This window comes from Pagrus major, chromosome 24, assembly GCF_040436345.1.
Source record: "Pagrus major chromosome 24, Pma_NU_1.0".
NCBI lineage: Eukaryota > Metazoa > Chordata > Actinopteri > Spariformes > Sparidae > Pagrus > Pagrus major.
In genome coordinates, this window is record NC_133238.1 from 12,585,686 (window position 1) to 12,612,871 (window position 27,186).

Consider the following 27,186-nt stretch of genomic DNA (forward strand, 5'->3'; position numbering starts at 1 on the left):
AATATCCGTGCAAAAGGTTTTCCCCTTACAGTTTATTAATCGGACCTTTCACCCCTTCCCCTTTGTCTCCACAGACTTTCAGAGCGACATGAAAAGAGTGGAGTTCTACAGCACCACCAGACGATTAACACAGCTGTCACCATAGAGAGAAACTCTCACTCGGTTCACTTGTCTTCAGAGCTCCGTCTGTACAATGTCCCTCGCAAATGTATATTGGAATTGTTGATATGTGTTCGCACATCATAGTTATTTTAGGTCGTAACTTCAACTGAACATCATGTTTGATGTTCAAAGTGTGAACATTCATCATCTGAATAGGTCAAAACATATTTATCACATCGTGTTGCTGTGGTGAAGCGTGAGCTTAGATGGTGAGATTAACCGCTAAAAAAGTAATGTTTTATTGATTGGTTAGTTTAGTGAGGCTTCTGATCTAAAGTTGGCTAAAAGGTTGCAGTGGTTTTAAAACTCTTGCAGTACATAATATTTTTATTTTAAAGACATAGCAGTAAATATATATGGGTTTTTTTGTCCTAAAATCACCTCTGTTCAAAGGACATCCATTTGAACTTTTCCTCTTTCTGTCACTCCTCACCCTCAAATACTGTCTCTTGTTACAATAAAGCATAAATCTGACTACTGTTTTACTTGTCTGAGTGTGTTTTGTTAATACTAAGCATAGAAGCCTTTCAAGGCTACTTTAGAATGAATAGCTTTTTTTAATTATACTTTCACTGGGGCTGATAGCTCTGCTAAAACCATGTCGTTTACTTCCATGTCTTCTATGTGAATCCTCAACAAGTGACTGCTGACATTTTGCTCCTGCTACTGGTATGTTTAGCCAAAGTGTAAAGCCATTGTTACGTCACATCCCTCAAATTTGAGGCTTTATATTACTGTAAATGGGACTATCGTTTATAAAATGAACATCATGTTATGTTGAAGAAGACTTGAAACTCGAGATTGAAACCACTAACTCATTGGAAAACTGTTCACTGAGGTATTAAATCAAGTGAGAAGACGAGTCATTTTCTCATAAGCTTATATAGAATCAGACTTCTTTTTGAAACCAGTGGAGTCACCCCCTGCTGGCCACACCCGGAAGCTCTGACTTAATTTCATACTTGAAACATACATTTTTTCAACCAACTTGCTGAGTGTTAGCGTTGGTATTAGCTTATGCTAGCAAGCTAAAACGGATAAAAAACTGTTAGCCACATTCCTCTTTACTTTATCCGTGATCAGTGGCTCAAACTGGGAATAAAAACACTGAATTGTAAATCTGTCACTATTATAAACTTTTTTTTAAAGAGTAGATGGATATTTTTTATGATTTTTGATACACATGTGGCACTTTTAATATTGATGCTCATCCGTTGATGGCACCAGTCAGGACGGTCTCGGAGGGGGGTAGTTGCAGCCTCTTCTTGCTGCTCTCTCCACAACTGATTGTCCTCATTTGTAAAAAGCTCCGATGTGCTAAGGGCTCAACCATAAAGTTTTATAAGATCTGGCAGCTGTCCTATTTTTAAGATACGAGAAATATAAAGTGTTTAATGTTAAAAAAAAAAAAGTAAATTTTTCTCCCTCTCTTTTCTGTCTTCTTTTATATTTCCCTTGATAGTATGAATTTATGTATGGGATGGGTGTAAGCTGCAATTCGTGAGCCAATTTAGATTTTCAAAATTCTTTTAAAGATATAGTTGAAAGGTCTCCCCTACCGTGCGATTGTTCCTTTCCAGTTTAAAAAAAAGGGGGGGAAAAAAATCAAGGTAAGCATTTTCTTGAGTTTGAGGACTTGACACATTTAGGCTGAAAATTAGAAGGAAAACTCCTCTGAACATCTTCGACTGTCCCTGGAGTTTTTCTTCCAGCTACAATCAGCAGAAGACCATAGTGTACGCACGTCCCCGCTGAGGCCTGAATAAACTGGATCTGTCAGCTCGTAAAGAACAGAAATACAATTTGGCGAGTGCGTCCATTACTCTTCCACTGAACATCGTTAAAGGACTGGAAGCAGGAGTCGGAAATTAAACATGTCAACAATAAAGTTGTGTTTCCTGTAAATGCTTATGTGGCTTTTACTGTACTGAGAAAATAATTAGCCTACTCAGTCTTACATATTACATTTAACTGTTGTGTTTTACCACTTTCAAAACATCTGGGCCCTTTAATACAGTAAACAAAGTGGCGTCCTTCAATGGCAACAAAATCAGCACTCCTTCATTATTCAGTAATATGCCCTTGAAATATAACACCACCTCCTCCCATTTAGCTATGATTTATATGATAGGAGCGAATGTTCAGGAGTATGGACATTTTTTTCTAAGACGAGATAAAAAAGTGCCGGCAGGTATTTTCTTATTAAGCTGTGAGTAACTGATGTGGATCAACACTGAGTCAATTCATTAAGACGTCTGGCTGAGACCTCCAAAGCACAGAAATGTCATTCCTCCAGGCATCCATCCCTCCATCTCTTTCACCTCTATCTCTTGCCCTTCTCCTCTCTGCTCTGCTCCCCTGCCTCCTCCTGTCTCTGCCTCATCATCGCTCATTATTGTCCTGATGGAGAGTAAACAAGGCCATCTCTTCCTCCCATCAGCCCCTCCATCCCTCCTTTCTTTTTCCGCCTGAATAAACATACGGATGGCTCTGCTCTCCTTTTAAACCTGCTCACCTCTGCTGCTTTCTAGGCCTCCCTCCTCCTGTCTGCTCCGCCGTCTCATCTCTGGCTCTGTCATTAGTATGCAGAAGAAACAATAATATTCCTTCATGTGCCTCCCACTTCCTCCTGCTCCATCACTGTGTGTGCTCTCCGTTTCTCTCTTCTGCTTTTTGCTTCACCCTCCTGCTGCTGAAGAAGTCCTAAATATTTAACAAGGAATCCAAAATCTAATTTTTGTGAAGCTGCGAATAAAGGGCCGATGACGTGAGTGCGAGTGTGTTAATACAATATTTCTTCATCTAAAACAAAGAGTCACAGTGGACACACATCTGCTCCGCCATGGGATTATTGTGTTACAAGATAATTACTCCAAATTAAACCGGCTGTTTAATAAAAGATGCTTGTTACATACAGCAGCTGGGTGAAAAGATCCATTTTGATTAATTAAACAAATGTTGATAACTTGCATCATCATATTCATAAGTTAACCATCAGAACTGCTTCTACCTCAACACACAGTAAGCTAGTTGAGCTAACAGTTAGCTAGTTAACAGTGTTATTTTGCGAGTGTTATTTGAGCGCCTTTAAAACGTGGACATGTTTTGAGAAATTTAAATTAAAGGTGCAGTGTGTAGGATTTCTGGGGGTCACATAAATGGAATATAAGAGTCATAATTTTGTCTTCATTTTCAGTGAAACTAAGATTCATTGTGTTTGAGAATGAGCCTTTTAACTACAGAGGGAGCAGGTCCTCTTTGGCGGGGTCCGCCATGGTGCACCGCCATGTTTCTACAGTAACCCAGAACGGACAAACCAATCACTGGCTCTAAAGAGGGCCTTTCACGCTTTTTTAAAAAAAAAATTTGTGTGTGTTTTTAGCGGCTTTGGGGAGGGTGAGATGAGGGGTGTTCAGTTGGTCAACCCCACCACTAGATGCCACTAAATCCTACACACTGGACCTTTAAGGTATTGGTTGTCAACCTAGCCCACTGGGTGTCACTGTTTGGGTTTTTTGTTCAGTCATTTCCTGTTTTATTTTGTAGATTCATTCTCATGTGTCTTTGTGACTTTCCACTTCCTGTCTTTGTCCCCTTCCCGCCCTTTTTTCTGCACACCTGTGTTTCATTTGTTCATTAGCCCCTGTCTTTTCACTCACTCTGTCAGTTTTCAGTTCCTGCCTCTGTTCCCCGGTCCTTGTGTGTTCCCTGCGTTCCTGATTTGTTCCCCATGGCTTTATGGTCTGTCCTACTTTCCTTGCTCTTTAGTGTCCTTGTTGCCTTTTTATTGCCAGCGTTACGACTCAAAAATGATGAGAACCACCACTTCAAGTGACTGAACATGAAATGGAATAAACAAGAAAACAAAACTAAATAAGCAGAATCAAAGTGGTTTCTAACCAGCATTAGCCCACACATTTGACAGTGTAGAGACTTAAGCTGTGAAGTAGTGAGATGAGTTATTCTGTTAAATACACACAAAACTGTACAGAGTTTGGTTGGTGGCTTTTTAAAAAAAATGTGTTTGAACTTGAGGATCTGGGCTCAGGACCTCTGGATGTCTCAAATCGTATCTACGGCTCTGGTAAAGCGACGTTTCTTGACTCCCCCCTTCTTCTCTTTAGGACCCTGTAGCACCTGCTGATCCCTCGGAGCCTTGACGTCAGCGCAGTAAACGGTGGAGATCTCCGGTGCGCGGCGGCGGCGGGGCTCACAGGCGCAGCGTCCGTTCAGCGCGCAACGCAGGCGGCTGCGGCGGCACCAACTCAGCTCAGACTTCCCCGCCCGACTCTACCACACATCCACACCACTCACTGCTCATCTGGAAGGGATACACCAACACACACACACATCGACATCCACCGGACCGGTCCCCTCTCACTCCTCGCCTCTTCCTCCAGCCCCGCCATGTCGTCTGCTGTCACCGAGACGGAGGAGTCGGCGCGCAGCTCCCCGCTGACTCCGCTGAAGCTGGTCGGGCTGGTGTGCGTCTTCCTGGCGCTCTGCCTGGATGTGGGAGCCGTGATGAGCCCGGCGTGGGTGACTGCCGACGACCAGTACTACCTGTCCCTGTGGGAGTCCTGCTGGAAGCCGGCGAGCACCGAGAACTGGCAGTGCAGCAGCACGCTGGGCTCAGGTAATGACCGGGGGGGTGGGGGAGTCACAATGTATGGGCTCATGGTATCAAAACAACCCTTCATCTGTCCTGTCCGGACCGGTGCGCACGGGACAGGGTGGAGGGTTGACTGTGGAGTGGGGAACAAAGAGTTGTTCTGATGGATGTTGATGATGGAGGGATGCTTCCTCACCTCCAGAAGGGCAGTCCTAGAGGAAAATGCCCCAGGACAATAATCTCTATAGCTGCAGGAAGGTATTGTCCTCATGACCAGGATGGTGACTCCTCACCGTCTCTATCCAACCATAACAAAGCCTCATCCTGACAGTCCCTGTCAACTGTGACTCCACCGGGGACTCCACATTAATTGTAGTGGAGGTGAAATGAAGGGAAAGGCTGGAGAGCACTTCAAATAGAATAACACTCAAAAATGATTTCAGTTTTTTTTCTGCTGTGATGAAAAAATGGCTCATATGAAATGCTCCTCAGCTGTCACCGATGCAGTTTGCTGATACCTGCACCGGTGACATCCCCTCTCACCGCTGCTCAGAAAAGCTGCAGACGTGACATTTTTGGAAAAGACACAAGCCTGTATGGTTAAATCCTAACCCTGATGTGAGTGGGAGCAGCAAGTGAATGCATGAAAGCTGAAATGTCGAGCTGGTAGTTCAGGAATTTGTTCACATTTGAATATTTTGTGGTTTTCTTCGTCTTCCGTGGCTGGAAATTGAATATCTTCGAGTTGTGGACTGTTGGTGTGACAAAAAGTCATTTCAATGTGTCAGCTTGGACCATTTTTCACCGTTTTCTGACATTTTAAAGCCGTTAAAGGCGCTCTATGTAGTTTTGGGAAAGAAATTCAAACTCACAATATTAAGGAAGTAATAATACAAACTCAGAAATATTAATTTGTTCCATAACTGAGTAAACAAGCTGTTCTCAGAGGAAAATAAGGTCCCCAGAACACTGTTTGTTCATATTTGCCAGACCCTGCCCTCTCTAGCTACAAAGTAAAACAGTATGAAATTCTGTTGTCCTTTCAGGTTTTTATTCAGTTTATTCAGTCATGAAAACAAAGAGAGTTTGTGGGAAAAATCTTCACTTATCTATTTCCATAACTGAATAAACAAACTGTCCTCAAAAGGAGAACAACATTTCATCCTGTTTTACCTTGTTTCTGTTGGCGGGACGCTTCTAAGTCGCTATATTTCTCCAGCAAACTCTGTTCTCGGGACCTGATTCCACTCAACGACAGCTTGTTTACATGGAAATATATCAAATAACTCTTTCTGAGTTCGTATTATTACCTTGAGTTTGATTTTTTTTTTAACCCGGAACCTGCCGAGTGCACCTTTGATGAATTGAGTAAATAATTGGCTGGAGAAAAAGCAATTTTAAGTTTTACTAATGTTATTCGTGATAAAAATGAATGGCGGAAAAGCATCTCTCAGTATGTTATAAAGTTGATTTTCTCTATACACTTGAAAAATGTTCACACACTTGTAGAGCTGCAACTATTAGATGATTAATCTATCAGTCGATCGAAAGAAAAGTCTTTCTGCACGCTGGTGCCCTTTTTATATTGTTCGCCCCTGACCCTCAAACATCCTGTGTCCGCCACTGCCCAAAGAAGTAATTTAAAGACGTCACTTTGGGCATTTTCCACAATGTTTTTAGATTAAATGAATCTATTATTCCTGAACACAACTGGCAGGTTAATAGCTAATGAAAATCATCATTAGCTGCAGCCCCTATACACCTGAACGTACTGGACCAACATAAACGCTATAATGTGCACTCTCAGCTACTTTATAATGATCACCGTTTGTATTATTAATGCTGCAAAACTGCAACCACCCTCACAGTAAAGTCAATCAACTCTCCTGGGTGTCGCCACTTACCTGCGCCTAATTAATTCATTTGTCAACGCAGGAAAAAGAAGAAGGGGGGTGGGGGCATAAAAGTGCTGGCTCGATATCGAGCTCATCCTGTCTCGCTCTTATTTTTTTTATTGTCCTGCCCCTTCTTTTGTTGTCTAGAAAACCACCTTGTTGTCGCACCCAGGAGAGGTCTGGCAGTAAGTTTTGAGGTGGGGAGGGGAGGGCAATAGAGAGAAGGGGTTGATCTTGGACGTTGGATTGGTTTCCAGGGAAACAAGAGGTCACGAGCGTTACTTTAATTGAGGTGAAAGTGGCTTTATTTACCACCAGGAGCTGAGTGGTGCTAATTACACATGGGGACATTTAAAAGGTCTTCAAGCTGTCAGACACTGTGACAGACGCCATCTATCTAAGTATCTGTCTGTCTTTGTATGCAAGTTAATGAGTGTCTGACTGTGTGTGTTTGTCTGGGTGTCTGTATGTCAGTGTGTAAATGGCTTTGTGTGTGTGTGTGTTTGTGCCAATAAGATGCTACCACGTCGAGCTGACCTATTTCTGGACAGTCTCCTCTGAAGCCCAGCTGAATATTTCATGTCACACTCTGATTTCTCTGTTGTTACATCTCCGCACCTCCTCTTTTCAGAGGACCAGCGCACACACACACACACACACACACATACATTCACTGACACACTTTGTGACCACAACTTTCTTTTCTTTCTTTCCGTTTCACACACGTACATGCACACCCAGACTCCAGAGCAGGGCTACCTAATTAGATGTCTTGGCGCGACAGGTATGTGTGTGTGTGTGTGTGTGTGTCTGAGCCTGTCCAACACACACACTGATCTCAAAAAAATAAATCTCTCCCTGCTTGTGCCAGCTCCCTTGGCTTGTTCCAGCACCCGAGACAGACCAAAGCAGCAGTTTTTGTTAATTTAGCTCATCCTTTTCACTCAATGTGATGGTTCTCTTTTTGTAATAATGTGAAACTGAACCGATCGCGGCAGGGAAATTGTCTTTTCACCTCCCCCTGCTTGGCATCTCTGCTTGGCAGAGCTGCCACAGTGCGGCCCCCGCTGAAACTGGCACTTATTCACTGGCTCGCTCGGGGGCACTTTAGCATAGGGACGTTTGATCCTGTTGGGCCACCATACTGTTCAGAAAGACAAACACAGGGAAAGATCACAGATATTATGAAGAGTAAAATATAACATTTATAGGTGTTAAAATGAATAAATGTATAAATAAATTCACATTAACAGATTCCTTTTTTATATTTTAATATGCAACCTCAGGGCCTGTTCGCACCAGCATTAAAAATAGTGTAATTTTAAAACCGAATCAATTAATTTCAATGGATTTGCAACGATTAGTGAATTTGTTCGCTGAGGCGAAGTAAGCCCGATTGAATGTTTCATGTCTAGTACAACTTTGGTGACCAATAGCAAACCGTCTTCATAGTGTTAGATAGCCAAAGAGTCGAAAATGGAGAAAGCTAATGTAACATTATCTTATTAGAGGTGTTGCATCATTGAGTTTTTATAAACTGCTCCACAAAAAGGGATAGTTTGGAGACAATTACGATAGTTTACGGTAGTTTATATACCTTTTTTTGTACGGCTTCTTGTAACAGCTAACAGTAACTGCTTTTATTGTAACAGCTTTATGTGCATACCATGACCAAAAAGAGAGTCTAAACACTAACTTTGTAAAGACTATAGCCTAAAGTTTTAGAGAAAAACATCAGGAAGACAATATTTAACTATTTTGACAGCAGAAAATCATTAAAAATAGGCACTTGAGGGCTTAACTGGAAAAAGAAATGAAGGGATTAGTCTTGGTTAAGTATGCGTAGGCTATAAGGTATGCATCAATGGGTTAAATTAACATGGGAATGGGAACATCCAGACAAAATACACTGACTATGAAACTCTCCTCAGCCTTAACAACAAGCAAAATGCTGTAATGTATGCAGAGACAGATCATTTAATTAATACCTCAATCAGAGGCAGAAATATGTAGCTCACAACATACGTACATAACATACCCTCTAATTAATTGGAGTGAGATGGAAAATCAAAGGCGTAAAGGAAGGATCTCACTGTGCAGAAATGAACAGAACTGTTGTGTAAAGACCAGCTGTGGTAATTGGAGTTTCCTTGTTAACCGCTGCAGGTAAAATTATGGTGTCAGGAGTATCTGAACCCCCTCTCAGACTTATTCCTACATGAAGGCATTTTAACATCTCGGTCTAATGTGTGAATAAGAGCCTGAGTCACTATGTAAAAGTCACAGAAGTAATCGTACAATGTCAGAGCGTGTTATACCTTTTGTTAAAGATTTGACTGTACAGAGGTAACAGAAAGGGAATCCCACGTTCGAGTCAAGTGGGATTGCCAGTAGTCACGGGACAAACTCGTGCAACTCAAGATGGTTGTGTGATTACAGAGTTGGTCGTGTGAGGGGTTAAACTGAATCTAATTACATTAAACGTCAGACTTTGGCTGACGTGAGGCAGCCGCGCTTGGCTGACTTTCAGGCCCGTATTATTAAGTGCCAAGTCTGATGTTTTGGAGCTTTCACAAAAATCAGAGTTCCCCAGTAATAATTACATTTGGATGTTGGCGTGAATTCTGTTTTCCTCGACGGATAATTACAACATGACATGAATATGACACAAGCCTCAGGACACGAGGGCGCCTTCAATTTAAGGGTGTTGTGGAGATTCTTCCTGTGTTAGATTAGTCTTTTGGACTTTTTTAGACTTTTAGCAGAATTAGACTTTCATTCCCCTGCAGTGTGGGGATGGAAAGGCAGTGAACTAAACAATATTCGGATCACACCCTCTCTCTATGTAGTTTTTTAATGTTTTGTTTATCGGTTATTGCAAGAACATACAATTGTGTTACCAGAACATTTATTAAAAGTAGCATTATAGAAATTAAAGTCAGTCACAGATCAAAGCTGCTATAATCAATATTTTTATATTAATAATATGAAAAGTTCCTGACTCTGAAGTTCCCTTCAGCTCTTTGCAGTGCTTTTTAGTGTCTTTCAGCTCAATATTTTGGTTTAAAGGCCCGCAACAAGGGTTGATCCGGCCAAAAAATGATATCACGATCTGTTATATCACATCCACAATACACAATCTAAAATGCAAACTTTGCAAACACCATTGGTATTTAGTTTCCACAGTGCAATTTTGTCTGCCACCGGGTATGAAATCTCCTGGTGATCCTGTCAGGTTGCCAGCCTGGCAGCATCTGGCAGCCTGGCACCATCTGCTTTCACATCTCCATTAGAGACTAAATGAATGTAAAAACTCACGCTTTCTCCTGTGTTGTTCGTAGTTGCTGCTCTGAGGAAAACAGAAACAACCCAGTTGGTTATGCAACAGTAGTGCCAACAATAATGCCTGGCACCATTTGGCAGCCTGGCCCCATCTGCTTTCATATTTACATAAGAGACTAAATGAATTAATAAACTTGTGCTTTTTCCTGTCTTGGAGGTAGTTTCTACTCTGAGGATAACGGAAACAACCCAGTTGTTTTTGTGACAGTCGCGCCAACAATAATGCCTGGGACCATCTGATTTAAGCCTCCATTAGAGACTAAATTAATTAATAAACTTTTCCCTGTGTCGTTGGTAGTTGCGACTGACGAAAACGGAAACTATCCAGTTGTCTTTGTGATAGCGGTGCCAACGATACCACTATTTCTAACAATTCCACCTGGATCTGAGTAGATTGTTGATGCCTTTAAAAGATCGCCCACCCCTACTCGCAACTTTTGCTGTTTTGGCTCAGTCACACCAATCATGTAGCTTTGTTTCCAGCCACAGCAGACAGCTGTTTTCAATACCTGTTCAGCACCAGACAGCAGACACAGTCAGTGACTAACTGCTGATCACCGTGGCACGTTTAGCAGCTAAAGAGCCTGATTTGTTGGTGGAGACCAAAATTGAGCTAAAAGGATTCATCGTTGGGGCACAAACATGACTCTAAATGAAAGTTATTGTTGCTTTGTGTCTGCTGGATCTATAGAGTTTAGTATATCAACTTAATAGGGTATGAATATGCCAATGCAGTTAATGCAGGTTTAACATCCTGTCATCCTCTTCTTGAGCGCTGTCAGACGTTAGAAAACAGGCAGCAGTACTGTCAGAACGGTGAGAAGAGGGGGCGAGCATCCCTCACACTCATCTTAGTCATTAATTAAAGCTTCAACCACAAAATAAATTCTCAAATCCATCTACGATGCAGTGTGTGGGTGATCAGAAATCACTTTTCTTGCTTCATATCATCTCCAACTGACCGCTGTGCTCCATTATTCATGCAGCAGAATGACAAAAAGCCACCACTCTAACACATAGGTGAGGGAATGCAACACATTCTGTGTCTGAAAAAGAGCTAAAGGGATTTTTGATATTCATGACAGTACGAAAACATCAATAGCAGACAAGCAGGGAGTGTACGAGATCAAGTCGGCTCCACACAGAAATCCTGGAGTTCAATTCTCTCATGTTTGGCAAATGGGACATGGCTTGAGATGAAAACTCTCATAGTGGGCGTCTGGCCTTATAGGCAGACATCAGGGGAACCTCTGCCTGTCATACACGCTCTGTTGAAAGGTGTTTGAACCCTAAGAAGTTACACCTGGAAGCCAACCTACTTTCTTTCTCTCTTTTATAGTCGCTCCTTCTATTCCCTCCTCACGGTTTTCAGGCTCAACCGCCTCCTCCTTTTCTCCTGTTGTTCGCTCCATCCTCCTCTCCCCCCACCCCTCCTTTTTCCTTTGTTTTCTCACAACTCCGATGTCGAGCTTAACACCCGAGTCAGGTAAACAAACATAAGTGTTCTTCAAATGAGATAAATTGAGAACAAAAGATGTGTTGTCGCTACCGATAGGTATGTCATTCGCCTGACCTTGAGAGATTTCACAGGTTCTTTGTCAGATTCGGTTGCAGCTTGTGATACTCAAAAAGTGAGGAAACATTACTATGTGTCATCTTCTTTATCACACTATTTGTATATTGTTTAAGAATAAATGCCAAAGGATGTTTAGACGGATGTGATTTCTAGCAAATTTAGTGAAAAGTGGTTTCAGTTTCGACCCGTTTTGACCCACATTCGCAGGGTCTTTGTTGTCACAGATTTGAAATCAGTAACACCAAAGGCCCAAAAAACGCCATAAATGGTGCCTCCTCGCTCTCTGCCCTTCTCATCTTTCTCTATCAGCCTATCGATCCATCCGTTGCTTTTACTCCCCGGGCGTTTTTCATCTGTACTCTTAAATGAATTGTATTTTTCTCGATACTCAACCTTCCTCCCATCTGTTTGTTCCTCATTCCCCTCCGTCTCCTCTCTTCCTCTCCTTCCTGTCCCTCGCTCCTCCCCGAGGGCTTCATTGTTACATTTCTAATGTTAATCATTTTCCCTTTGTAATTTCACCATCCTCCTCCTCCTCCTCCTCCTCCTCCTTCAACCATCTCCATCTCTCCTTTCCATTTTCTCCCAGGTCAAGTCTCTCCCCCCTTTTTCTTCTCCCCCTCCTCGCCTCTGACTCCGTCTCTCCTCTCAGTGAGCTCAGCCCCCAGAGATGCCCGTTCTATTTGTAGCAGCTGAACGAGGAATGGGAAATGATGTGGCATTCAGTGCTGTGGCAGGCAGACAGACAGGCAGACAGACAGACAGACAGACAGACAGACAGACAGGGGAATAACCAGGAACCACACTTGCACACACACACACACTCTGGGGGCATGATGGTGGAAAAGGATGTGCATGTGCCATAACACACATAATCCTTTTGGTGGATGCAAATCAAGCGTTCTTCAAAGCATTACCAGTATCACAGCAGCAGCATGTTGCAGCACATAAAACATCTTAAAAATAAACAAATTCTAAATTATCTATGGACATAAAAGAGACAAAATTGTCTTAAATGCGGATATTCCTCTGGCATTAACTCGCAATAATTATAATTTTTAAAGAAACTAAGCCTGCTGTTTTTAACTTTCATCTGCCATGCTCACAAGGAAACAGGCTGGTTTATCAGCTGTTTTCATATTTCACATTTGATTGTTAAATCGATCTTTGATTAAAGCATTAAGAAATAAAGAAAAAAAAACCTTCAAAAGTTTTAAATCCACTTTGAGATAATACAACGGATTTCAGAGCGTTTAATTAACACCTAGGATGACTCAGAGATCTCAAAATCATATTTGGGTGATTCAGAAATTAAGCTGATTATTTTGTATTTCTCTACGTTGTAAGGTTTATTATTCATTGGATCAACAGATAAATAATCTGCAATACTTTTAATATTGTGAACTGAATAATTGGGGGTTTTGGAGTGTTGTTGTGTGTGCTTTAAAGGCTATTTACTGGCTAATCAAAAATGTATCAATAGATACATTGAAAATGATGCTAACGTCATCATGCTAACATGGTTGCTATGACAATGCTAAACATGATGATGATTAATTGCCAAGGTTAGTCGAAGTGCTCTGAATGTTTGTCAGGGCTCTAGACTAACTTGATTCAGAAGCGCCACAGAAAACAATTTTAACCATCTTAAAGTAACATAACTGTCCTAAAACAAAAATGTTGTTTCTTTACTTCGTTAATAACATCTTTAGTTGTCAGTTCAAAGTATTGACATTTAAAGTAAAGTGTACACGGCTGAAATACTTCCACACATTACTTGTAAACCTTTCATGTTGGCACAAACTCTCAGTCCTGCTGTGTGTTTAGCTCCATTAGCTGTTAGTTCTGTTAGCGCTATAGCTCCCTGAGGTGTAAACTATTAGCTCTGATAGCTAAACACACCGCAGGACTATGCTGCCAAGCGGCTGCTACCAGCTAACTAGCTCTCCTCCTGTCAACTACACAGCAGATTTGTTATGCACAATGTAACACTATCAGGGGAAAAATACAAAAGCTGTTGTGATATTTTCCTCTGGACCAAAGTGGTGGGCTGACTAACAGACAGACAGACAGACATTTCCATCCCTCAAGCTAAGCTGCTAGCATGGCTAAAAATGACTGCAGTCCTTTTATCTCGAAACAAACACAAACGGCAGCTACACTTCTAATGATCTCGCTGTATAAACTGTGAAGCTCAGCACTATGCAGGAAGGCTCAGAGAGGTCAGTAATGTTATATCCCAGTAAGGTATCCACACTTTGCCAGCTGTTCCTGAATAACGCTGCATTCTTAGTGTGGTCCTCTGCCAACAAAGGCAGCCTTTATAAAGAGTTCTTCTGCATCCCCAACCTGCTCAGATCGCAGTTGTGTGCCTTTATAGTGACCAGACCAGCTTTTATCAGCAGCCAATTCTGAGCCTTTTATTTTTATTTACTTTTGCTTGATGCCTCTGTTAGCTGATCGTACATCAAAGGATAAGTTCACCCAAGTCTTGGATTAGGTCTGCAGAAGACATATGGACAGTCCCCATCTACTTCAGTTGTTTAGGAAAATGCTGCAACGCCGTTTTGCTGAAAAGCTCCAGAAATGTTTTGTAGATTACCTTCACCTGACTTTCCATCTGCATATGTGTGAGAAGATAATGACTGACTTGTCATGTTCGGATGAACTGTTCCATTAAAGGGTCGGGTCTGGTATGGATTCAGAGGTGTCTCTTGGTAATGAGCTTTGAAAGTTGTCAGATTGAGGGTTACAGTGACCTTGGCAGTGTTGAAATGATGCCATTATTGAGGTGTTAAAATGACACGTGAAACTTTTTACATTTGCAGCTCGAGGTCTGACGGGTTTTGTTCTGTGCATGAACTCAAAGTACTACAGCGGTTAATCAGCGTGACAGCTTGAAGTGGCTTTGCAGAAACAGAAAAATGTGACAGTGCAGTAATCCTGTCACATGGCAAACAGTCACATTACAGCGAGAGGTAGTTCTCACAACACAGCACAGTGTGCTTCTGTGTTGTGAGGAACTGGGACATTTGCAAGAACTAATTTGCAAGCCACATACGCCGAGGAGGACGGTCCATATGAGATATTCTAAAGTCACCCGTGTTTGTGGTTACAGTGTGTACAGATGCGATTTTTAGAAATTCAAATCTGCCGTAGTCTAGAGACAGAAAGAAGGCTTTGCATACTGTATGCATTTGAAAGTAGGAGAGAGAGGTTTACAGTTAAAGCCACCATTGTCTGTGTCTGTGTGTGTGTATGAGAGAGATATTTACAACTGCTGTAGTTACAGAGAAGTGTGAGTTACTGTATATGTGTTAAATGCCGTAGTATTTACTCAAAAACAAACATGAAGTGCAGCTTTACAACAGATCTTACTGAGAGGACACTAAATATCATAAAATTCTGGGGTTTCTCATCAGTTAAATTCATTAGGTTTGCCAACGCTCTCTGTAGCGCCAAGACAATCTCTGGCTTTGTGTTCTGTTACGTAAAAATCATCCCATTGAGTTTCATGCAGTTTCTAAATTTGGGAGAAAGAGCGCACTGTTATTGAGTTGAGGCGTCAGATTTATATTTGGTAGAGGAAAAAGTCAACTATTCAATACTACATAACTCTATATTTTTAGGCGGGTATGCAACGTAAGTAGGACTTTCATGTCTATGCCTATAAATAGTGAATTGTTCATCTGAGATCATCTGAGCTACGTTAAATTTTAGATGAATCTCAGATGACATGACTCCATCTTACAGTATCTGTTTAGTGATAGGCAGAGCTTTCTAAATTAACTGTGTCTTACTTATGATCATCTTCAATGTAGGGTTTACTATTTGTATGGACAGTTGTCTTGCCAGTTGCTTTCCTCCTTTGCTTGCTCCCTTTTTATCATGATAAAGTCATCATCCCCATCTCTTGAACCAGTTGTAATACAGAAACAGTAACTGGAAGCGACTAAGGATTTATATTAAAACCAATGACCAAAGACTTATTCAAGAAGCTTAATGTGAAATATAATGTAAGAGGACGGGGAATTATTATTTTAGTGACCCCCCTGACATTTCCTCCGTGGTTAGAGAGTCTGCTTCACTTTTTGCAAAAGGCATCTTATGCTGCATCAGCGGTACTTGTACCCCAGGGGGTACCTCTGCAGTACCCAGGGGGTAACTACATGGTAAGATTGTGGAATAGGCTAGCCCAACTAATTTGAAAAACTTTTAAGTACGAACTTATTTTTAAAAGTCAATCCACATATTGAGTCAGCCGTAGGCTACACCTGAACATTTGGTGCAAGTGAGAAGGCAATGAAGTTGAAACAGTCGGCCTAAAGAAGGGAATAAATGATTTATATAGTTACCTAAAAGTAAAGGATGATTGTTTGACATAGAGTGGAAAGTTAGGAGATACATAGCAAAGATAGTTTGCTATAACTAATGGATGAACGCTCAAATGAATGGATAAACAGTCAAAACAGTGAGCTAACTTACTTACTTAGCAGTTTGGTTAGGTTTAAGGAAGAAAACTACTTGGTTAGGTTTAGGAAAACATCATGGTTTGGATCAAAATCACTTTGTTACTTCTGGAACTTCCTTTACAAACTTACCTTCATGACCTATGTGCAGTACGTGACATACGTTAGTAAGAACTTACCCTCGACTTCTGGTTTCGACACAAAAGGCGGTCTTTTGAATGAAAGTCCCGTGCTTGTTTGACCCAATCATCCTTCCCTGACATCCTCCCTATACGGACTTGCTGTCTTTATACTACTTCTCCTCACTTCCTCCTTTGAGCTGTTATAATTACTACTGCCACTAGAGGTCACCGCCTAACAAGACACATATATGAGTTGTAATAAACTGCTTTCATTCTTGATCTTTATGGTCGAGGACGCCCTCTATCATTGACAGCGCAATCGTACGTAACATTTACTGTTTATCAAGTTTAATCTGGTGTTTTCCAACACATTTTGAATATGGTGAATGGTGTTGAAGGGGTGCTTGAGCTCATCTGTAGGTGGGTGTGAGTACAACAGACAAAAAGATGGTGTTCTGGTGAGAAATGCGTGAATGAGTGTGTCTGAGAAACTGCGAGAGAGATGAATTCTTACTCAACTACAGCTGAAGACATTTGCTTCCACTTCCACATCTGATGCTTTGTCATGCTGACTTTTGTTTGGCTTAGGCTGCTCTGTGCTCGAGGGGAAGTTAAACCTGAATGAAAGATAAACCAGCCCTGTGTTAACCCACCACCTCACTACATCTCATCCTTCTATACGTCTGCCATCCCTCATTCCACTCATGTGTATCTTGTTGCATTGCGGGGCTAGTTTTTGGGCTCGGCTCTCAGGGGGGCAACAGAACTGCCTGACTTCAAGCGAAATCCAGAGATTTAGCCTGAAGTGCATCAACTGAAATATAAAGTAAACAGACTCGAGCATGTACACGCAAACCCACAGGGCCAGATAAGGCTGGGTCCAAGGCTAAAAAAATAAAAATTGGGCTTTCACGTAGGAAATACGTTGTTGCCAGGAAACATTTTAATAAAACTGAAAAGGTGTTTGTCCAGAAAAAGACTTTTGGTTTCTTCTTCGTAATCAGCAACATCATTCGAACTGGAAATAAACTGTTTTTTGGTTGCTTTGCATTGGTATTACAAGATGCTGCTGATTGTACACAAGATCTATCTTTTTTTATCTCTCCCCTCTTCTTTCTGCTCTCTCTCATCTTTAATTTCCTGCCTCCCACCACCCACCGCCGCATCTCATCTTTCACCGCTATCTCCGACTCTCTTTCCCTCCCTGTGCCTCTAAATCTCTCATCATTCCTTATCTCTACCCTCCACCATCCATCTTTCATACGCCTTTTTTTTCACCACTCTAGTAAATTTAGGCGTCTCCTGTATTTACACACCTTAAATAGCTGGAAAATAAAAAAATAAATTCACTTAGATATACTGTTGATGCCAACGACTGTGCATTGGCTTTGCATCTGCACTGACAGCTACATTTTCGGACTCAGACGCAGCTGATTGAAGTTCGCATTTTAAGAGCCTCCACGTCGTCGAGGAGCGCAGATTATTTTATTATTTATTTGAAACACACCACTTCCTATTTAGCGGCGCGGTACAGAAATAGGTTTTACAGCGGCGTACATGAGCCCGGCCAATTTGACAGCATCACATCTGATCACAGTGTGAAGGCAGACAGGTGGAATAAAAGGTTAGAGAAATGGTCAAATCTCTTCTCCCCCTCAGAGCCCAGATGTAGTACATGATGAGGTGTGTGTCTGCCTGTGTGTGCGTGTGTGTGTGTGTGTGTGTGTGTGTGTGTGTGTGTGTCCAGCTCCAGTCACGCCAGCATATAAAATGGAAAAGTGTTGCACTGAAATCAATTAATTCCAGTGGAATCGCCACAATAAGTGGACTCGTTGTGAAGCTCACAAGCAAGAAGCTATCTCTGACACACTTATTTGCCCCGTAGACCAGCAGCAACAGCAAACCGCATTGACAGTGCTGACCTTTGAGGGTTTGAAATGGAGAGGCGACAGTTCTGGCTTTGAGCTGTTTTTGCACCATCCAGCTTTTATGTAAAACAAGACTGAATATCCATTCATTCACTGGAATGTTCTGTGACTTGTTAAATGAAAAGCAAGGACAGTCATTTCATCAGCAAAACAATTTACACAGCAGTTGCTCTAAAAGTTGCATTATGTAAGAATTCAAGTTTAAATAATAAAAAATAACAGTTTCAGCGTCATGTCAGAGACATCTACGTGTTGTGTTGCAGAGATATCTGCTGAAATTAGAATGCTAACCAGCTAGCCCAGGCCTATGCTTTCTTGTAATACCACTCCGAGCTCCTAGTCTTGACCGCTAGCTGCACAGCTAACCGAGCTAACTAGATAACAGCAGCTATAGTAAGCAGCAGTTAGTCGTTATGCTGATGATACACTGCCATTTGTTTGTGGTATGAATTCAAGAAGCAGCCAATTCTTACATGTTGCTCCTTTAAGTTTGCTAACATTAGCCATGATAGGCTAAGTTACTGGTCATAGCCTACCAGACCATTGAAATGTCAATCTGTGTCATGCTAAAACGTAGCTAGTATAATAACACAGTTACAGGGTTAGCCTACAAAAATAATGTATGTCATCCCTGCAGCATTTAATATGAATTGTCTTTTTAGTGAGCAGTCGTTGGATGTGATATGTGGTATCAAGTTTGGGTGTGTCTTCATATGTAACCATGTGTCTATGTGTGCGTGTGTGTGCTATTTCCGAGTGCATCACGGTGCTCCCTATATATAGTCCCAGGCCTAAATGCGGACAGACTTTTGATAACATGCCAGCAAAGCTTTTTAGCTGAGGCTTTTTGTCAGCTCAGGTATACTAAGTGCTCCCTCTCTTCATTACTTTCCCTCAGCGCTGCTCTGTCCCCAGCCCCTTCACGCCCTCCTCACCTCCTTCTCCTCCACCCTCTCTCCCTCTACCTCCACCACCCTCCTCCTCCTCTGCTCCTCCTTTTGGCATTGCTTTCCACGCTGCCCTCTCCTTGTCCTTGTAACGTTATGCCCGTGCCTCTCCACTCACGTTTCTCCCCTTTTATCACCCATCACCCTCTCGGAGATGCTCGCCGCCTCGTCGCCACTGAAACCTGTCGTCATCTCCCTTTGTTCCTCGATTCCCTTTGGTTTTTCTTGTGGTTCCTACACAGTAATTTTTCCTCCTTTGCTCTTTTATTTCCTTTCTGCCCATCTCTACCTTTCTTTCTTCCCTTTCCTTCTCTCACCTCCCTTATTTATACTTCTTCCCATCCTTTGTCCTCCCTCCTTCCTGCTTTATTCTCATCTATCCACCAATGCTTCCTGAACTTCATCACCTGTTCTCACACCTTCCTTCTCCCAATCTTTCCTGCATTTATTTCCCTTCCTTCCATCCTACCTTCTTCCAACTTTCTCCTCCTTTCCTCTTTCCTACCATTATTCATCACATCCTTCTTCTCACTTTCCTTTTACTTTCCAAACCTTTTCTTCCTTACTCATTTATTCTCATCTTTGTTTCCTTAATTACATCACCTTTCCTCCCCACTTCCTCTGCCCTTTCTTCCCATCATCCTCTCTCTTTGTTCCTCCTTTTCTATCCAGTATCTGTCTTCCATTCCTGTCTTTCTTTACTGTATATTAGCTGCAGCCTTTTCCACCCATCCATCCTTTCTTCTGCTTCCTCTTCCTGTCCTCCTGCCTCACTTATTTCCTTCCTTTCCCTTTTAATTCCAGTCCTCCTCTATTTCCTCCCTCCATCTTTTCTTATATTCTTTCCTTCCTCTTCTGTTATGTTCCCCTTTTTTCCTTGTTTTTTCCTTCCCTTTCCTATTTTCTGTATTCACACTTCCTTAATCCTCTTCGTTGCCCATCTTTCCTTCCACTTCCCATCCCTTTCTTCCTTCCCCCCTTCTTTCATCCGATGTCATTTTATACCTTGACTCTCGCTTATTTTATTGTTCATTCTCTCCTTTTTATACCTTTTCCTACGCCCTTCCGTCCTCACCCCTCCCTCGCTCTCCCTCTAATCAACGTACTTGATGGAGGATTTAAAATGTCAAATAAAATAATATGTCTCTGGTGGCTCCGTCTCTCCTCGCAGGCCACCCTCAAGGTTTCCTCATTTTTAGATCTTATTCATGAATTTCCTCTGACGGTTTTAATGCAACGTGTTGCTCCCTCCTGTTCACTTTCTTCTTCTTCTTTCTTCCTCTTCCTCCCTCCCATTCCAGACTGGCAGGTTGCTACGTTGGCCCTGTTGCTAGGGGGCGGCGCCCTGGTGCTGATGTCGTTCCTGGTCGCTCTGGTTGCTGTGTGCATCGGCACGAGACGGCGATTCTATGCACCCGTCGCCTTCATGCTCTTCGCCGCAGGTCAGCGCACACGCACACAATGAGCTGTAGTCACAATTACAACAGTTGTGGGTCGAAGGCCACGCGCTCATTATGTGCTAAAGTACACACACCTAATGACACGCACACGCACAAACTTAATTAGCCAATTTAGACAAGGTAACTGGAAGGTTGCAGGGTAATCACATTGAAAACTGACATGCATTTAAATGATAATCCTTACTTACTCATTAAGTAGGCACACAGACTGCACACAGACTACACACATACACACACTGACACACACACAGTTCCTGTCTCCCTCAAACTAATTTAGAGAAAATCTTATTTTTATGAGCCGGGCCCAGCAGGGTTGGACCGGGGTGTCATGCCTGTCCATTTAATTTCCCTAGCCAGCCCCGATCTCAACTTGGACAACTGTCAAGTTTCCACATTTTTTCCGCATCCTCACCTCCCGGGAATAATTGGAAAATTTCATTTTTTTTAGCCGTGAAATGTCTCATTCTGCAAAGCTGCATGTGTTGCCTGTCGGACGTTATTCTCAATCACACCGTGCAAACCGCAGAAGTGGGATGCAACACTGAAGAGGAAATCTTCTTAACTTAAAGTGATTGAGATTTATAGACGCTATGTGTTTTTTTTCCTTTCCTGAGAGTACAGTATGTGTGAGAGATGAGAACGCAATGGATTGGAATTAAACATCCTTATTATATTTGGATTGACATTTGACTGCTCATTCAAATAGAATCATTTTGCATGCCGTAATAAATGAGCAGCTTTTCTGCCTTAAGCCTCGGCACAGCAAACAGAGCAGCATGACATTTACAGTTTGAATGCATATCGAGGTAAGAAGTGAGAAGTGTGTTTTTCCCACTGTAAATTACCATTTCAACCTTTTCCTAAGATTTCCTCAGCGTCGTTAGCATAGAGTCGACCGGATGATGCAATGTAATTAGATTTCTGAAAAGGTTTTTTCCATTAAGTTTGGCATGGAAGATGGCGACAGACACTTACCAGCAGCTGAAAAGCTTGTTTTTGCTGCCTGTGGTTTGATTCCTCACCTTGCTGAAGTTTACTCAAGGGTGTGTCAGTGCACTGTGACATCACTGTTGGGTGTGGCTTGAAAATTTCAATAATAGAGTGCAGCAAAACATCTGTATTCAACCTGCTGTTAAGTTACTCTTTAAGCTTGGTGTTTGGATGTTTCATACCCAAATGCACTATGGGAGTTTGTGTTTGTGGGAGGTTTTTGTACACTGGCTTGTACCTTTAAATTTTTAACAAATAAACAGATTTTTTTGCTTACGTCTTGTTCAAATGATGCAGCTGGGAGTGTCCACTGAAACTGACTATTATGGGTTGAAGGAAGAAATACACAAACAACTCACTTGTTAACTTGGACTGTAAGACTGTAATGTACATTATTTTAAGAATTTTACTTTTGGACCTTTCTGCCAAGAAATCTGTCCCAGAGGTTCTGATGTTGTTAAAAATCTAGGTATCAAGTTGCCAGCAAACCTTGGGCCAATTTAACATTTTTCCAATCGGTATGATATAAGACCTAAGACTGGAACGAGCCTCAGCCGCTCCCAAGAGTAACATAATGAAAGCCCATGAATGAGTGTAGTAGCACTACAGTCCATCAGGGCAACTGCAACACGTCGTGTTTACATTTCACACAACAATTCAACTTGACTTCTTCTGAAGTTTAACATCAAATAGCAGCAGCTACATTTCAAGTAGTCACGCATGCCAACCTTGCAAGTAAATGAGTTTTCTACAACAGGTTACTGCAAATGTTTCACAATAAAAGCCCAGTTCAGATATGAGGCGTATTTGTCCACTGAAACGTAAGCCGCAGCATAACCTACAACACCTTGGTACTGATGAGAGTTTTCTCTTGTGACCTGCTCTGAGAAGTAAAGTTAGTTCAAACTGGATTGTTTAATTGTTCTACAAACAAAAACTAATTTGAAAAACAATCATGTGAAAACTGCAGATTGTGGCTTTAAACAATTAGCAACGCAAGTGCAAGTTTGCAGCTATAAAAACCTTCTGAAAATAAATATAATATAATAAATATTTATAATCATATTTTCTTTCAAAGCGGATCCAAAGCTGATTATGTTTTTTTGTCATTTTCAGCGAACAAAATGTGGCTCAACACTCATTAAACGTTGTGAAAAGTCAAAATGGGCTGCTTTGATTTAATAATAATTAATACTTCAAGCAAAAATAATTATATATCATTTTAAAACTTGGAAAACAGAGATCAGTAATCCGTGAATAATTGGCAAACAAACAAACAAACAAAAACTCTAGCTGTCAAAATGGGACACAAACGAGCTCCCTAAATGATATCTTAAAAGCCAAGCACAGAGGCAAAGTCTTTTGGGGTTCAGGATAAAGGGACCCTCAGTGAATGGTAGATCACATACCCGCTCCTTAACAACCAGCTACCTCTTCAAGGCTTGTTTTTCACACCATCTGTGTTAATATTTGCATGTTTTTTGGATATTATGCATTCCGCGCTGTTTTTTTTTTTTCCCTCTCCGCGCAGAAAAGTGCCAGAGCTTGTTTACGTTCCCACAAGATGAATTCCCTTTGAAGCAATAGCGATTGATGTGTTCCCCTTTGTTCCGCTGCCATCCATCTCACTCCCTCCCTCCTCCCCATTTAAACATCTATCTCTCGGCTCATGCTCACCTCTTCCCCGTCCTCCTAAACTCCTCCTGTTTCCTTTGACCCTTTAGTCCGACTCTGATCCTTCTCCATCTCCCTCCTCTCCACCCTATCCACCCTCTTCCCTCCTCCTCTCCGCCATCCCCTTGCTCTCCTCTTGCCTGATCACATTTGATTTATTTTATTTCTCCAAAATGTGCTAAATGAACTAAACCGAGCTAAATGACATCCCCTGTGGGCATGGAACACTCTGGACCCAGTCGATGATAATTTCTGCTATTTTTCTGTTATTTGTAAACTGTTCTGTACGTGACTAAAAAACTAAAAAGTGTAATGATAAAAGTGTGTATGTAACCAACGCCAATGAACCCACACTTAAAACTTTTACATCAGAGGAGGTTGTTCAGAATTCAATTATTAATATTTACCACATAAATAAAATATTGACACCCCGCTGTGTGAATACACCATTGAGTACAAATATCTTTCTTCCATGTTGACATCCGTGTTTGTGTTATTGTTCAGCTATTGTTCCAGAACTGACAAATTCCACATTACATGAATATTTCCAACATTTACAACACTTCTACTTCTTCCAGCTGGTATCCTGCTGTTATAGCTATACTAAATATAGATACTGACTGCAGTCTATTTCAAATGATTGCTCACTGTTTCTAACTTTCACCCTGTGGACACTCATTATCATGGATGTGCACACAGCAGGTGGCCAGATATAGTATATTTGAGCAATGTCATAATAGCTTATCTTTGGACATTTTCAATATTTGGAAACAAGACTGTGAGTCTGTCGTCAGGCTAAGGACTCTGTGAGGCTTGATATAATAAGCGAAATCTGGATAGAGCATCGGAAGCTTGTTATGGATTCCTACGGATGCTTCGTGGTGCTTGAGGCCAAAAAAGTTTGACTTCTGGGGTGTAAAATTTCCCAGGGACCCTAAATCTGTATTTTAACTGATCGCTGAGCCTGAGAAGCTTTTACAATATTCATCAACAGGCATAAACACACAGTAACAGCATGAGCTGTCTGACCATAGTCCAAACAGGCTTTTTCCTCATCAATCTCTGTGAAAAACGATCTGCCACTCTAACCAGAAAGCATGGCACTAATAGCTATTTATGCACTTCAGCTAATTAGGAGGTTTCTTTTCGGGGATTTTGTACATTTTCACCCGTTACTTTTATGATTTGTGCATTTTAAAACAGAAAAACAACGCTAAATGTTCATTTTATCATAGGCTCTTAGTTATTTTGGTTTGTTTTCAACTAATTGCATGCATCAAAATGATGTTGCTTGGATACCCACCAATAGAAATTCCACTTGTTGTACTGTTGTTTTTAGACATTATACCTCGTATTAAGTACTTAATAGCAAGTATACTGCCTTATACCTATCGTCTCTATATGTCCTCCAGTTGTCCTCCAAGCCTGCAGCTTGGTCCTCTATCCCATCAAGTTCATCGAGAGCATCAACCTGAGGATCTACCATGAGTTCAACTGGGGCTACGGCCTGGCCTGGGGGGGGACCATCTTTTCCTTTGGCGGAGGAATCCTCTACTGTCTCAACCCCAAGAACTACGAGGAGTATTACTAACTCTGATTCAAGCCGAGGACCTTGCAGTCACATGGTATTCAGGGGTGAAGGAGAGGGTATTGGGGGTATTTTCCTTTAACGGCTCAATTCCCAAGAACTTTGAGGAATACTGTACACCGGATTTGAGCCAGTAATTGTAACACCACAAGCTTCCCCCCTCCCCTGAGAAAATTCAGGGGGTTAAGCTGGCTTTTTGGGGATTTCTTTTTGTGCCTCAGTCAACAGAAGTGTGAGCACTGAAGCTGGTGGGTATTTGAACTTACAGCCCTAACGTCAGCAGGTCAGTTCTTGGGAGGGTTTGGAGGGTGGAAAGAAGTCTTACGAGTTTATTCCTCAGACTTGTGACACAACTGCAACCCCGCAGTAACAAAGGATGGAGGTTTACAGTGACGATGCCACCTCGGTTCTTGATGATTCCTCTCATTATGTCACTTAACTTTTTGACTCTGTTACTTAGGAAACATGATGTTAGACTGGGAGGCTTTTACTGCACGTCTACGCACGCATGCACATGCAAAGGCACGTGTATCACCTGTAAACATCGAACCCTCGGGCTGGACATCTTCGAAAATCTACCACCCAGCCTCCTGCTCCATGAGTTCATCATCATCAGTGCTTAGTTAGGAGTTGTTTTCTTTTTCAGAGTCCTCCAGAGCTCTTCTACTTTAACAAGGATATGGAAGAGAATCAGACGCTGCAGTTGCGCTTCATAACTTTTCATAAGACTGAACAGATTCCTCTCGGGGGTAGGTAAGAACGGGGGATAAAATAAAGACGCCCGCTCAATATTCTGTTATCGACCCACCTGTCTGTTACCGCAGCAACCTACAGGGCGTGCACATGCAGCTGTCATGATTGATTAGCCATGGTCGGAGGTGTGAGACAAGACTGCGCTCAGCTGCCTCCGAGGGCCTGCTAAATTTCGATTCCCTATTGAGCCGAGGTTTCTCCGCACCGTGACGATCGGAGCATCCTTCCTCCTCTGCATCCTGCTTGTGGATGGGAGTGTCAACTGCACACAGCACAGACAGACACAATCTCTCAGTGGGCATGTTTACATGTACATCAGTAGTTTAAGAAAGATAGGATCTGCATTCTGAGTGTAGTGATATCATTATGCACTCAGCAGAAATAGGTACAATCACAGAAACACATATGGAGAACTGTGATTTGACTAGACGCCCCTTAGGGCACATGTACACCATCCTTAGAAGTGGAAACTGGTATTATGTCTACATATAAGATGACCTGAAGGAACAAAGTAAATGGAAAAAAGAGTTGGGAAACGAGCATCGACCCCTGAGGCACTCCAATAGTGCGCACCAGTTGTGGCTGACCTGGATTCAACAATACCTACACTTGTTCAAACCCAAACCATAGCAGTGTCACTATAATGCACAAAAGTCACCTTGAAATGTGTCTAAATGGTGGAAATAAAAAAAGTTTTGGCAAGACACATGCATATGGATAGTAAAAGTAAAGTTTTAGATAGAAAGAATTTGAAAATCTAAACACTGGTGGGCTCATGTTGAAGAAACGCAGTGAAAGTACCCTCTTGGATGCCCTTTCTGCGTGCTGGTGCCCCACCTCAATTTTATAATCTAAGAAAGTCCTCAACAGGATTATGAATATGAGGAATCGATGCATTATTGTGTGCATGTTAACATGGCCACTGAAGCTGACAATTTAAAAACCGGATCAGTGTATCTAAGTTCAGGCCGCGCTTCATTAACACCAAACTGCTGTCTCCTTGTCTGCAGTAAATGTCAGGGACCAGCCCTGCACCCAGTGTGTGCATACTTTGGTGGAAAACCAGCCGGTCATACATCTGTTGGCACAGGAAGAGGAAAATGTCAATATCAGCCAGTGTCAAATGTCAGTATTAATGAATGATGTAACACAGACTGTAGACAAAAAGTAGGATTGTATCTTACATCAAAGCATCCCCACCTTGTAGAAAAGCTTGTCTGATAATCATGTCCCAACAGGCTCATTTGAGTTTAAACAGCATTTATCTCATTTCCAGTTTCCCCCACGGTTCGGTTCTTATCATCAGATGTTTGGGTGGTAGCCATGGATCAAATGCCCTCACTGTGCAGAGATGGAGAAGCTAATATTGTAACTTATACTGAGTTTTTTTAATTCTAGATTGGGCGATAAAGCAGGTGGTAAAGCTATTCTTGCTTCCATTGTGCAAAAGCTTATTTATGTTCTCTCTCAGCCAAAGTATAAATTCAACTTCCCCTGTGTGCTGAATTACTTTCCTAACCTGGCGACCTCCATTCTCCCTTCAAAACAAACTCTGTAATTTTAAAAGTGCACAGGGAGATGAATGTAAAATAAGAACTCTCTGGCTGACATTCTCGAGATACAAACGGCCTCTTCTCTCTACTCTCCATTGTCACATATTTACCGTGG

At 41.9% G+C, this 27,186-nt stretch overlaps 1 protein-coding gene across 1 annotated transcript; it reads left to right on the plus strand.

Annotated features, from left to right (window-relative positions):
* Positions 1 to 4,569: 4,569 nt before the first annotated feature.
* Positions 4,570 to 24,768, plus strand: LOC140992363 (transmembrane protein 47-like). Its single transcript, XM_073462676.1, has 3 exons — positions 4,570 to 4,798; positions 20,355 to 20,495; positions 24,590 to 24,768. Exons 1-3 carry the CDS (start codon positions 4,570 to 4,572, stop codon positions 24,766 to 24,768), a joined length of 549 nt encoding a protein of 182 aa, XP_073318777.1.
* The last annotated feature ends 2,418 nt before the right edge of the window (positions 24,769 to 27,186 follow it).